The sequence below is a fragment of the Bos indicus genome, chromosome 11 (assembly GCF_029378745.1).
Source record: "Bos indicus isolate NIAB-ARS_2022 breed Sahiwal x Tharparkar chromosome 11, NIAB-ARS_B.indTharparkar_mat_pri_1.0, whole genome shotgun sequence".
Classification (NCBI taxonomy): domain Eukaryota; kingdom Metazoa; phylum Chordata; class Mammalia; order Artiodactyla; family Bovidae; genus Bos; species Bos indicus.
The window spans coordinates 4,210,023-4,223,086 of NC_091770.1; the positions used below are offsets into that span (position 1 = coordinate 4,210,023).

Consider the following 13,064-nt stretch of genomic DNA (forward strand, 5'->3'; position numbering starts at 1 on the left):
AGTACTCTTGCCTGGAAAATCCCATGGATGGAGGAGCCTGGAAGGCTGCAGTCCATGGGGTCGCAGAGGGTTGGATACGACTGAGCAACTTCCCTTTCACTTTTCACTTTCATGCATTGGAGAAGGAAATGGCAACCCACTCCAGTGTTGTTGCCTGGAGAATCCCAGGGACGGGGGAGCCTGGTGGGCTACCGTCTATGGGGTCACACAGAGTCGGACACGACTGAAGTGACTTAGCAGTAGAAGTATGGTGCTTCATTACACTGAGAATGAGACGAACAAATTTCATTTGTGATTCAAGGCCTACTGCCTGTAAAACCCTTTCCACCTCTTCAATATATACCTAACTTCTAGACAGGCTGTAAGAAACAGTCTCACACAGACTCTACTTAATGCACTGTGGTGACCTGGAAGGAAGCCCAAAAGGGAGGAGATACATGTACATGGATGGCTGATTAATTTTGCTGTATAGTAGAAATTAACACAACGTTGTAAAGCAACTATATTCCAATAAAAATTAATTTAAAAAAAAAGAAACAATCTTGCTAAACTGATTTTAAAACCTCTATTAGGGAATTTATTGAAAAGTGCTATATACTATGTTACAGAACCCTCTTTGTAAGAATCCTCAGGGATACAGAATGGATAAATAATAAAGCCCTACTGTATAGCCCAGGGAATTATATTCAATATTCTGTAATAGACCATAATGGAAAAGAAAATGAAAAATAATATACATATAACTGAATCACTTTGCTGTACACATCAGAAGCTAACACATTATAAATCAACTATACTTCAATAAATTAAAAAAAGACAGAACCCTCAGGGAGAGCTTTGCTCAGGTCTCCAGTTTCAGGAAAAAATGTACCTCTTTGTATACCTGGTTTGTTTTTATCCTTTGGACCATAAATTATTTAACTACAATTTCGTTGTTGCCTTTGCCTCTAGGAACTATAAAACAACCTGCAGCTCACCTTTAGTAACTAGTACAGAAACCATGCAATGATATATCCTGTTGGCTCTTCTCATCCATGATTGCACTAAGTTTCTTTCCTTTCCCCTACTCTCATTACCTACTTTCATTACTAGTATTTTTCTTAAACTATAGGCTGTGGGATAATCAAACAAACTTCAATTTGTCTGTCTTTTTGTCTCTGTTCACAGTTTCTATGGTGGCATGTCTCTGAGCAACAAGAACATGCTAAACCTGTTTGCTAACCTTCCACTGCCCCAGGAGAGGTTACAGGTTTCTCTCCTCTGGAGAGGAGAAATCTGTAACCTCTTCTTTATATAAAAAGCTTCTTATATAGTTTTATCTTAGTATTTTTATAAGATGTATTATAATCATGTCTTTACTTCCCTGAACCTTCCACTAAATTCTAAGTAACTTTAAAGGGCTCATGTTTCTAATTTCTGGATCAACATACCTCTCATTTCTGTATCATTTATCATATATCTAGCCTATAATGCTAAATTATTATTTAGCATTATAAATAAATAAATACTCCCTCACCTCAACATTAAGCCCTACTTTTACTTAATTCCAAGACACAAGTACTTAGAGGAGGACGTGAGAAAGGACATGGGCTTTTGGGCTGAGGCAGCCAGGTTTAAAGCTTGCTGTAGTTCTTCACTAGTCACTTGACCTCAGGCAATTTACCAGATTTTCTTGATCCTGAGATGCATCTGATTTCAGAAAAAAACAAATGAAGCCTCCTCCTAAATCTCATCTATTAAATGGGGAGAATACCTATAATTTGCAGGGAAAGTTAGAAAGATCTAAAAGTTCAAGTAAAATTGCTGGCAGATAACAGGTAATCAAACAAAGGTTTTATTAAAAAAAAAAAGTTGAAATAACTAAAAGTTCACAGGAAGCTGCAAAGGTAGTAGAGAGGTTCATGTGCCTTTAATCTAGTTTTTCCAACAGTTACATATTAAATAATTACAGCACAATATCAAACCCAGAGATTTGACATTGAAACAGTGTCTACTGGTCTATATCATTTTATCATGTGTAAACTGCTGTAACTACCACCTCCGTAAGATACAGAACTATTCCATCTCCACAAAGATCACCCTCCCCTTACTCCTTTACAGTCACAGCCATTCCCTCCTCACCCTTAAATGTCAACAATCATTAATCTCTATAATTTTGTCATTTGGAGAATGCAACATAAATAGGTAGATAACATAAATAAATGCTGGCAAAATTTCATATAGTGAAAGCTATGGTTTTTCCAGTAGTCATGTACGGACGTGAGAGTTGGACCATTAAGCAGGCTGAGTGCCGAAGAATTGAAGCTTTTGAACTACGGTGCTGGAGAAGACTCTTGACAGTCCCTTGGACTGCAAGGAGATTAATCCAGGCAATCCAAAAGGAAATCAACCCTGAATATTCACTGGAAGGATTGATGCTGAAACTGAAGCTCCAATATTTCAGTCACCTGATGTGAAGAGACGACACGCTGGAAAAGACCCTGATGCGAGGAAAGAGTGAGGGCAGGAAGAGAGGGGCAACAGAGGATGAGCTGGCTGGATGGCATCACTGACTCAATCGACATGAGTCTGAGCAAACTACAGAACAGTGAAGAACAAGGAAGCCTGGCGCACTGCAACCCCTGGGGTTGGACACAACTTAGCAACAACAACATAACATAAACAGAGTCATGTGATACAGATCACAGTATGTTATCTGTTGACACTGGTTTTTTCACTCAAAACAGTGCCCTTGATATCTAAATTGCTATGTGGAGCAATAGTTCTTTGTCATTGCTGAATAATATTTCACAGTATGGATTACCGTGGTTTGTTTAATCATCCACCACTTAAGCAAAATTTTAGATGTTTCCAGTTTGGGACTACAACAAATAAAGCTGCTATGATATGAACAACTGTATACAGGTTTTTGAGTGAACATAATTTTATTTCTCTGGAATAAATTCCCAAGAGAAAAGTTTCTGAGTTGTATGGTAATGTACGTTTAGTGTTTTAAGAACTAAACTATTTCCAAAGTGGCTGTACCATTCCCCATTGCCATCAAGAATATATGAGTGATCCTCATCTTTGCCAGCTTTTCGTACTGTCACTGTTTTTTATTTTAACTGCTCTCAACAGTATGCATTGTTATATCATCATGGTCTTAATTTGTATTTCCCTGTTAGAAAAGATGAACATCTTTTTGTTTGTCTACAATATTTCTTTCTGTGAAATATATCTTCATATACTTTGTTCATTTTCTACTTGGATTGCTTGCTTTTTTTTACCTGTTGAGTTTTGAGAGTTCTCCACATTTGTTCTCGATATGAGTCCTTTGACAGAAACAGGGATTGTGGCTTATCTTTTCATCCTATTAACAGGGGCTTCTGCAGAGCAACTAAAAAGCCTCTTGATGAGAGTGAAAGTGGAGAGTGAAAAAGTTGGCTTAAAGCTCAACATTCAGAAAACTAAGATCGTGGCATCCGGTCCCATCACTTCATGGGAAATAGATGGGGAAACAGTGGAAACAGTGTCAGACTTTATTTTTCTGGGCTCCAAAATCACTGCAGATGGTGACTGTAGCCATGAAATTAAAAGACGCTTACTCCTTGGAAGGAAAGTTATGACCAACCTAGATAGCATATTCAAAAGCAGAGACATTACTTTGCCAACAAAGGTTCGTCTAGTCAAGGCTATGGTTTTTCCAGTGGTCATGTATGGATGTGAGAGTTGGACTGTGAAGAAGGCTGAGTGCCGAAGAATTGATGCTTTTGAACTGTGGTGTTGGAGAAGACTCTTGAGAGTCCCTTGGACTGCAAGGAGATCCAACCAGTCCATTCTGAAGGAGATCAGCCCTGGGATTTCTTTGGAAGGAATGATGCTAAAGCTGAAACTCCAGTACTTTGGCCACCTCATGCAAAGAGTTATCTCATTGGAAAAGACTCTGATGCTGGGAGGGATTGGGGGCAAGAGGAGGAGGGGACGACAGAGGATGAGATGGCTGGATGGCATCACTGACTCGATGGACGTCTCAGTGAACTCCGGGAGTTGGTGATGGACAGGGAGGCCTGGCGTGCTGTGATTCATGGGGTCACAAAGAGTTGGACACGACTGAGTGACTGATCTGATCTGATCTGATCTTGCAGAGCAAAGGGCTTAAATCTTGATAAAATTCAAATCATCAACTTTTTCTTTTATGAATCATATTTCTACTCTCTTGTCTAAGAACTCTTCAGCAAGTCCAAGATCCTGAAGATTTTTTCCTGTTATCTTTTAAAAGTTTCATAGTTTTTTTTTTACATTTGATCCACTTTGAGTTAATTTTTGTGTAAGGTATGAGGTTTAGGTCTAGGCTAATTTTTTTTTCCCTAAAAGATATCCAACAACTTTTGTTGAAAAGACTCCCTTTCTTCTACTCCTAGACTGTATTTGTACCTCTGCCAAAAATCATCTGGCTGTACTTGTGTAAGGCTATTTCTGGATTCTCTATTCTGTATCATTGATCTGTGTCTATTACTCTAGCAATACCATACAATCATGATTATTATAGCCATATATTAAGTTTTAAAATCAAGGAGAATGACTCTTTCCACCTTGTTCTTTTTCAAAATTATTTTTTCCTGGAATTTTGATGGGAATCACACTAAATCTGTGTATCAATTTGGAAAGAATTGACATCTTTATTAGGTTGAGGCTTCCAATTCCTGAACATTTGTTTAGATCTACTCTGATTTCTCTTATTAACATTTCATAGTTTTCAGAATGTAAGTGCATACTTATTTAGCTAGATTTATATCCAAAGATTACATTTTCTATTTGAGTGATTGTAAATGGTATTGCATTTTTTTAAATTTCCACAACTTAATTATAATATACAAATATACAATATGTTTGTCTTGTATTCTGACCTTTTGAACTCATTTATTAGTTTCAGTTTCTACACTGTAGATTTTACAAGATTTTCCAGCAAGAAGATCACGTCATCTGTAAACAGGGAAAGTTCCATTTCTTCATTTGGGTCTGAATGCCTTTCAAGCTAGCTATATCATTATATTTGAAGTGAATTTCTCACAGACAGCATAAAGCTAGGTCATGTTTCTTTTTAATCTACTGTGACAATTTCTATCTTTTAATTGGTGTATTTAGATTACATATATTTAATGTATTTACTTTTATGCTAAGATTCAAGTGTGATTTTTTTGTTATTTTCTGTTTTTTTTTGTTTGTTTTATTTTACCTGCTTTCCTCTGAATTACTTGAACATTTTTTAGAATTCCATTTTGATTTATACATAGCAATTTTCAGTATATCTCTTTGTAGAGATTCTTAGTTGTTGCTCTAGGTGTTTCATTTATATTCATAAGCTATCACAGCCTCCGGGCTTTCCAGGTGGTACAATTTGTAAAGAATCCACCTACCAATGCAAGAGACACGAGTTCGATCTCTGGGTAGGGAAGACTCCCTGGAGTAGGAAATTGCAACCCACTCCAGTATTCTTGCCTGGAAAATTCCTCATGGACAGAGGAGCCTGGTGGACTAGAGTACATGGGGTTGCAAAGAATCAGATATAACTGAGTGACTGAGCACACATCACAGCCTACATTTTACTAATTCAAGTGAAGTGAAAATTATTACCTCCCTTTATGTCCCTTACTCTCCTCTATTAATAAGATAATTGTCTTAAATATTCCCTTTGCACGCATTGAGAAAGACATCTGACAGATACAATTCAGAAAAGTAGAAAAGGAAATTCTATCAGAGCTACCCATATTTTTGCTCTACGGATTGTTCTTCCTTCCCTCTTCTTCTTCCAAGACTACACCTTTTATCACTTCCTTCTTCATTAGAGAAATTCCTTTAGCTATTCTTTTAGGGTAGCTTTGCTGGCAACAAACTCAGTTTTCTTCATCTGAGAACATCTTAATTCGCCCTTCATTTGTGAAAGATACTTCTCTAAATACAGAATATGTACTAGGTTGACAGCTCTTTTCTTCCAGCACTTGAAAAAATGTTGTGCCACTTCCTCCTTCTGATATCCATGTTTTTGGATTTGCAGTCATTTAAATTGGTGTTCCCCTATAAATTATGAATTATTTCTCTCATTTCTTTCAGGATGTTTTTTGTCTTTACTTATCAGTTTGAATATGAAGTGTCTCAGGGTAGATTTCTTTGGGAGACCCCTAGTCTCACTTTCAAATTTGGGGAATATTTAGCCATTATTTCTTCAAATATTTTTTCAGCCCCACCTTCTCTTACCTCTCTTTCTGGGACTCCAGCCATCCAAATGCAGAGCATTTCTTATAGGCCCACCTGTTCCAGAGGTTTTGTTCACATTCTTTTCAATCTATTTTCTCTCTATTGTTCACATTAGGTAATTTCTCTGTTTCTACTCTCATGTTCAGTGATTCATTCTTCTCTTCTCCATGTTTGTTTGTTGAGTTTTTAATTTCAGTTATAGAACATCCCAAAATTTACCACTCTAACCATTTTTAAGTGTAAAATTCAGTAGCATTGAGTACATTCACAACATAGTACGACCGTCCCATATCTAATTCCCAGGACTTTTTCATCATCATAAACAGAAACTGTACCCATTAAATAATCACCTATGAATCTAACTCTTGTAAGTGGAATCATACAATATTTGCCCTGTACCTTAATTCAGTTAGCACGCCGTTTTCAGGGCTCATCCATCTTGTTGTCTCCCATCTGAATTAAGGCTGAATAAAGTTCCGTTGCTTGTATATACCTCACTTTGTTTATGCATTCATCCATCGATGGACATCCGGGTTTTTTCTGCATTTTGGCTATCATGAACTTTGGAATAGAAGTATCTGTTTAAGTCCCTGCTTTTAATCGTTTGAGGATATTCCTGGGAGTGGAATAGCTAGATCACATGGTAATCCTATACTTAATTTTTTGAGGAATTATCAAACTTTTTTGTTAAACAATTTTACATTAGCAATGCATAAATAACTCCAGATTCTCCACATCCTCATCAATATGTGTTATTTTTTGCTTTTTGATGATAACTAGTGGTCCTAATTGGTGTGAAGTGATATCTCATAGTGGTTTTGATTTGCATTTCCTTAAAGACTGTGATGCTGATCATCTTTTCATATGCTTATGGCCATTTGTATCTCTTCTCTGGAGAAATACCTACTCAAGTCTTTTGCCCATTTTTGAACTGAGTTGTTTTGGGTTTTCTTGTTGCTGAGTTGTAGGAGTTCTTTATATACTCTGGATATTAACTCCTTATCAGATACATAATTTGGAAATCTTTTCTCCCATGTGTTTTTTTCTTTAACAAACCTTACTTTTTTAGAGCAGTTTTAGGTTTACAGAAAAACTGACCAGTAAGTACAGAGTTTCCACACACCCTTCTCCCCTCTCCCACTCACCCCGATTTGCCCTTATTTACATCTTGTTTTAGTGTGGTACGTTGGTTACAACTGATGAACCAACATTATAAATTATTATTAACTGAAGTCCAGAGTTTAATTAGGGTCCACTCCTTGGGTTGTAGATTCTGTGGGTTTTTACAAATGTATAGTGACATGTAGCTAGTGTTACTGTATTATACAGAATATATACTGCCCTAAATACCCAGTGTGCTCCATTCACCCCTCCCTCCAAACCCCTGACAACCAGTGATCTTCTAATGTCTTTGCTTTGTCTTTCCCAGATGGTCCTGAAGTTGGAGTCACAGAGTACGTAATCTTTTCAGATGGGCTTTTAACACCTCGCAATATTCTTTCAAGGTTCTTTCATGTCTTTTATGGCTTGATGGCTCATTTCTCTTTATCAATGAATAATATTCTACTGTGTACCACAGTTTATCTATTCATCTATTGAAGAACATCTTATTTGCTGCCAAAATTCCACTGGAATAATACTTAATACTTTATTAATACTTTATATCTTTTGTTTCTTTGATGATATTTTCTGTTTGTTTCAAGCACGCTCAAAATTGCCTGTTAAAGCATTTATTTGAGGGCTAATTTAAAATCTTTGTCAGATAACTGTTATCTGATTCATCTCTGCATTGGTGAGGACACCAATTAGGGTTAGGGTTAGGGTTAGAGACACCTCTTTTCTCACAGAGGTTGACAGCATCCTGATTTGGGGGATGAGGAGTGATTTTATCTTTTATTGAGGTCTGGTAGTCTAAGACACCGACTCATGTCTTTTGGGAGGGTTCCTGTGACACTGCTCTAGCAGGAAAAGAGGGACACTGGCTTGTTACTGTGGACAGGAGCGGAAGTCCAATCTCTCCATAAGGCCTCGGGTAACACCCAGGAAACGTGGGGCTTCTTGTGACTGCTAGGCAGGGATGAGAATTCATCCTCGGCTGATACCACCAGAGCGAGCAGGAAGAGAGGCATCTTATTACTGCTCCCCACAGCCACTGTGGGTGGGTAGACTTGTTCCTGCTGTAGGGTGGTAAAGGTTCCGACTCTGCATTAGGTCACCTCTGGTATCACCCCAGCAAACAGAAAAAGGAAGCTTCTCTTACTACCAGGTGGCAGTGGATTTCCTGGCTCCCCACATGGTCTCTGCTGACAATGTGGGGTTGGGGACTTCCTTACTGCCTGATGGACGCTAAAGTCTTAGTTCTCCACTCAGCCTTCTTTGATACAACAGTGGTGGGATGGGGGCCTTCTGGGGCAGGGTGGCAGAGGGTGGGGCAAGGTGGGCTCCTTGTTATAGTGTGACAAGGGTGGATGTCTAGGCTTTTATGGGGCTAGATTTCTCCTTGGTATTTGCTAAGAGTGGGCAGTTCTTATCTAAGAGTAATCTGCCTTGCTAGATTGCCCATTTCCTAGTCCTTTGGCTAGGAGGCATGGCTTTTCTGACACCTTTTTTAATCTGCATCTCTTATTTCTGGTTGCCAGTTTTTCCAGTACTCTGCCTGGGATACCTGGAGCACAAAGAAAAACCAGAAACTTCCTACCACGTCCTCACAGTCACTGGGCACTGAGATGCCTAGCAACTCTTCCTTCTGCTCACCTGTCAAAGTGTTTTTAGGTTTGCTTCACACATAATATTCAGGGTTTCAGCTGTACTTAGTGGAAAGAGTAAGGAAAAGCAAGTCTACTCCATTTTCCTAGAAGAGGAAGTTTCTTTTAACAGCCTTGTTGGCTAGGAAAAATGGTAAGGAATCTATCTGCAATGCAAGAGACCCAGGTTCAATCTCTGGGTCAGGAAGATCCCTTGGAGAAGGCAATGGCAACCCCCTCCAGTTTCTTGTCTGGAGAATTCCATATACAGAGGGGCCTGGTGGGCCACAGTCCATGGGGTTGCAAAGAATCGGCCACGACTAAGTGACTAACACTTTTCACTTCATTAATAGCTATTCCACAGGTCAGACACCAGGAGACCAGAAACAGGACTGAACTTGGGAGTTCACCGAACTGGAATCAAATTCCAGCTAAACTGGGAGTTCAGGAAAATCCTAGCTCTGTCACTCATTAGTCAAATATAATAATTCTTTAACCTCTCGGAACTTTAGCTTCCACATCTGTAAAATGGAAGTGACATCACAGTCTTACAAGGTCAGGATGACGAAGTAAGGTTATGTACTTAAAAGCATCTGATCCAATACCTGGCACACAGTCTGTACTCACTCTGAACCTGTGTGTTTTCAAGATGGTTAAGATAAAAATGGAATGATTTTAGACCCATACAATTTAAATGAGTACTGAATGAGAATTTATTCTCTATCTTATTTTAATATAGGCCCCCACCCTAAATTAACTTAGGGACATATGCACAGAAACTAAGTGTAACCTGTAATTTCAGTGTAGAGATGAATTTGTCTTGATTTCTCACTTCTTGCTCTAGCTGGAGAATATTCTGGTATTTTTCAGCTTCAGAAACTGGAGCCCCTAGACCAAAATCATGTTCTTTGGTGGTAACCTGGTGGAAAGAATGAGAATAATACAGAGACATTTAGGTTTAAAACAGCCATGTGATTTCCCATAACAATTAAAATTTTGAAAATTAGTAACATTCAATTAAAAAAATGTTTTTAACCTTGTTCCACCAGGTAAAAGGACTTCATCAAGTTTTAGTTTCTTAAAACTACATTACAAAACTTTTTCCATGTGTTATCTATATATGGAACTACAATCTTGAACACAATTTTTAAAAAACACATACCCCACTGTATATAAGGAAACAGGCTGCTGCTGCTAAGTCACATCAGTCATGTCCAACTCTATGCGACCCCATAGGTTGTGTCCGACTCTGTGCAACCCCATAGACGGCAGCCCACCAGGCTCCCCTGTCCCTGGGATTCTCCAGGCAAGAACACTGGAGTGGGTTGCCATTTCCTTAGGGTCAGCAGCAATGGTCAACTTCCAGGCCTATGATATTCAATACAGCAGCCACTAGCTACCTGTTCATTGCTGTTTTTATGTATTAACAAAAAGATTTGCTACCCATATCACAAAGGGCTAACTTCCCTAATATGTAAATAATTCCTATAAATAAAAAAAGGAAAAGAAATACTGTAATATAAAACTGGCCAAGAATAAGGGGCTTCCCAGGTGGCTCAGTGGTGAAGAATCCACCTGCATTGCAGGAGACCCTGGTTCAATCCCTGTGTCGGGAAGATCCCCTGGAGGAGGAAATGGCATCCCACTCCAGTATTCTTACCTGGGAAATCCCATGGACAGAGGAGCCTGGCAGGCTACAGTTCATGGGGTCAAAAAGAGTTGGACACGACTGAGCATGCACCCATGCACCAGGATATTTCACAGAAATGACTTTTAAATACATTTCAAGATATTTAATCTCACCATTTAGAGGGATACAAATTAAAACAACACTGAAATACCATTTTTTAACCATCGCATTGGCAAAGATCATAAAGTTGGTTATATAACTAAACATTCTTAAATATCACTAGTAGCAGTGTAAATAGATACAATATTTATGGAAACAACTGGGTAAAATCTAGCAACATTACAAATCTACACAGCTTCTGTACAAATAATTCCATTTCTAGGAATTTTTCTACATACATATTTGCACATGGGCAAAACAACAAGTGTTAAAGATTTTCCACTTTAGCATACTACACATGGGATTTCCCACGTGGCACTAGTGGTAAAGAATCCGCCTGCCAATACAGGAGACATAAGAGATGTGGGTTCGATCCCTGGGTCAGAAAGATTCCCTGGAGGAGGGCATGGCAACCCACTCCAGTGTTCTTGCCTGGAGAATCCCATGGACAGAGAAGCCTGGCAGGCCACAGTCCACAGGGTCATAAAGGGTCAGGCAGACACCACTGAAGCGACTTGGAATGCACACATGCATACTATACATACTACTCTGCAGGTGCTTTTTTTCACTTGACTATGTATCTTAGAACCTGTATAATTTATGGAAATAATCTGTTCTCTCAATCAAGGCTGCCACTATGTTAAGACAGAATTTGCTACAAGCAAAGCAACACAGATGCTGCGCTCCAGAACCTGGTTCTTGGGAAATTACAGGATCAGTATCCCCAGTCACTGAACTTGTGTCACACCCTGTGCAAACCAGCCCGTAGCAGTCTGATATGTTTATTTTGCTTTTTCCCTTTCTCTAACCAAGACACGAATCTGCTTTTTCTGTTCTCCAGTCCAGCAGTTCCTGCCTGTCCTAGAACGTAAGCATTAGACTCCACACAGCGTTTCTAATTATGAATCGTTTCAGGCCTGTATGGGTTAGGCTGAAATCCTAACCACCATTTCTTACATAGTTTCTGTTGAAAACATATCCTTAGTTATAAACATGCAACTCAGCATAACAATCAAATGACTCCTCACTACTTTTCAAATTTTAGTAAACGTGAATAATTTGGGAATCTTGTTAAAATGCAGATTTTTTTTTTTTTAATTCACAGTCGATCTGAAATATTGCATTTCAAGAAACTGCTCAGCGGGAATTTTCTGGTGATCCAGTGGTTACGAGTGCTTATTTCCAACCAAGGGGCTCGGATTCAATCCCTGGCCAGGGAACTAAGATTCTGCAAGCCCACAAGTTGCACAACTGAAAAATAAAAATAAATAAAACATGAAAAAGAAAAAGCTTCTCATACAGATGAACCTATTTGTAAAGCAGAAACAGAGACACAGGCGTAGAGAACAAACATATAGACAGCAAAGGGGTAAATGAGGGGTGGAATGAATTGGGAGATTGGGACTGACATATATACACTGGGGTTTCCCTGCTAGCTCAGTCAGTAAAGAGTCTGCCTGCAGTGTGGCAACCCACTCCAGTATTCTTGCCTGGAAAATCCTACGAACAAGAGGAGTCTGGCAGGCTACAGTCCATGGGGTCATGAGAGTGGGACATGACTTAGCAAGTAAACCATACATACACTATTGATCCCATGAATAAGATAGATAACTAATGAGAACCTGTGTATAGGAACCTACTGTATACCTACTCTATAGCACAGGGAACTCTATTCAGTGACAAAGAGAGGATATATATATACATTTGGCTGATTCACATTGCTGTACATCAGAAACTAACAGAACACTGTAAAGCAACTATACTCCAATAAATACTGAAAAAAAAAGAGTGGCATGAGAACTCTTAGTCGCACTAAGTGAGATTTAATTCCCTGACCAGGGATCGAATCTGGGTCCTCTGCATTAAAAGCATGAAGTCTTAGCCACAGGACCGTCAGGGATGCCCCCATATTATCTTCTGCTCATGAGCCCTGCCCTCACCCTTTTCTCCACCAAAGTAAAAGAAACTTCTAATGCTGGGTCCAGCCCCAGCAGGATCCAAGGGTACCCTCAGGATGGACGGCGTCGGCGAATGAATGACACGGGGAGGCCAAGCTTTGGTGAGCGAGGCCCGTAACTTTATTTTCAAAAGGAGCTTTTATACCCTGACTTGTACATAGAGGGAAATGAAAGATGCAAGGTCATGCAGAGTCAGCCCAAACACTCCAGCAGTTTTGCCCTTATCGAAACCAGGATTTTTTTCTGTATGCCTTTCCATAAACAAGGGGTTTTTGCTATGTACATTATCTTCTGGTCTGGAGGCCTGTTGACATTTTATGACCCTTTTTTGATAAAGGT

At 39.1% G+C, this 13,064-nt stretch overlaps 1 protein-coding gene across 3 annotated transcripts in view; it reads right to left on the bottom strand.

Moving 5' to 3' along the window:
• TSGA10 (testis specific 10) overlaps nucleotides 1–13,064 on the bottom strand; it is a 93,219-nt gene that overhangs the window by 67,708 nt on the left and 12,447 nt on the right. For all 3 annotated transcript variants that reach the window (XM_019969771.2, XM_019969770.2, XM_019969769.2), the window contains exon 2: nucleotides 9,769–9,897. Coding sequence is in view for 2 of the 3 variants with exons in the window: in XM_019969770.2 (XP_019825329.2) it covers nucleotides 9,769–9,897 (129 nt within the window). In the remaining variant the exon portion in view is untranslated. The remainder of the gene's footprint in view (nucleotides 1–9,768; nucleotides 9,898–13,064) is intronic.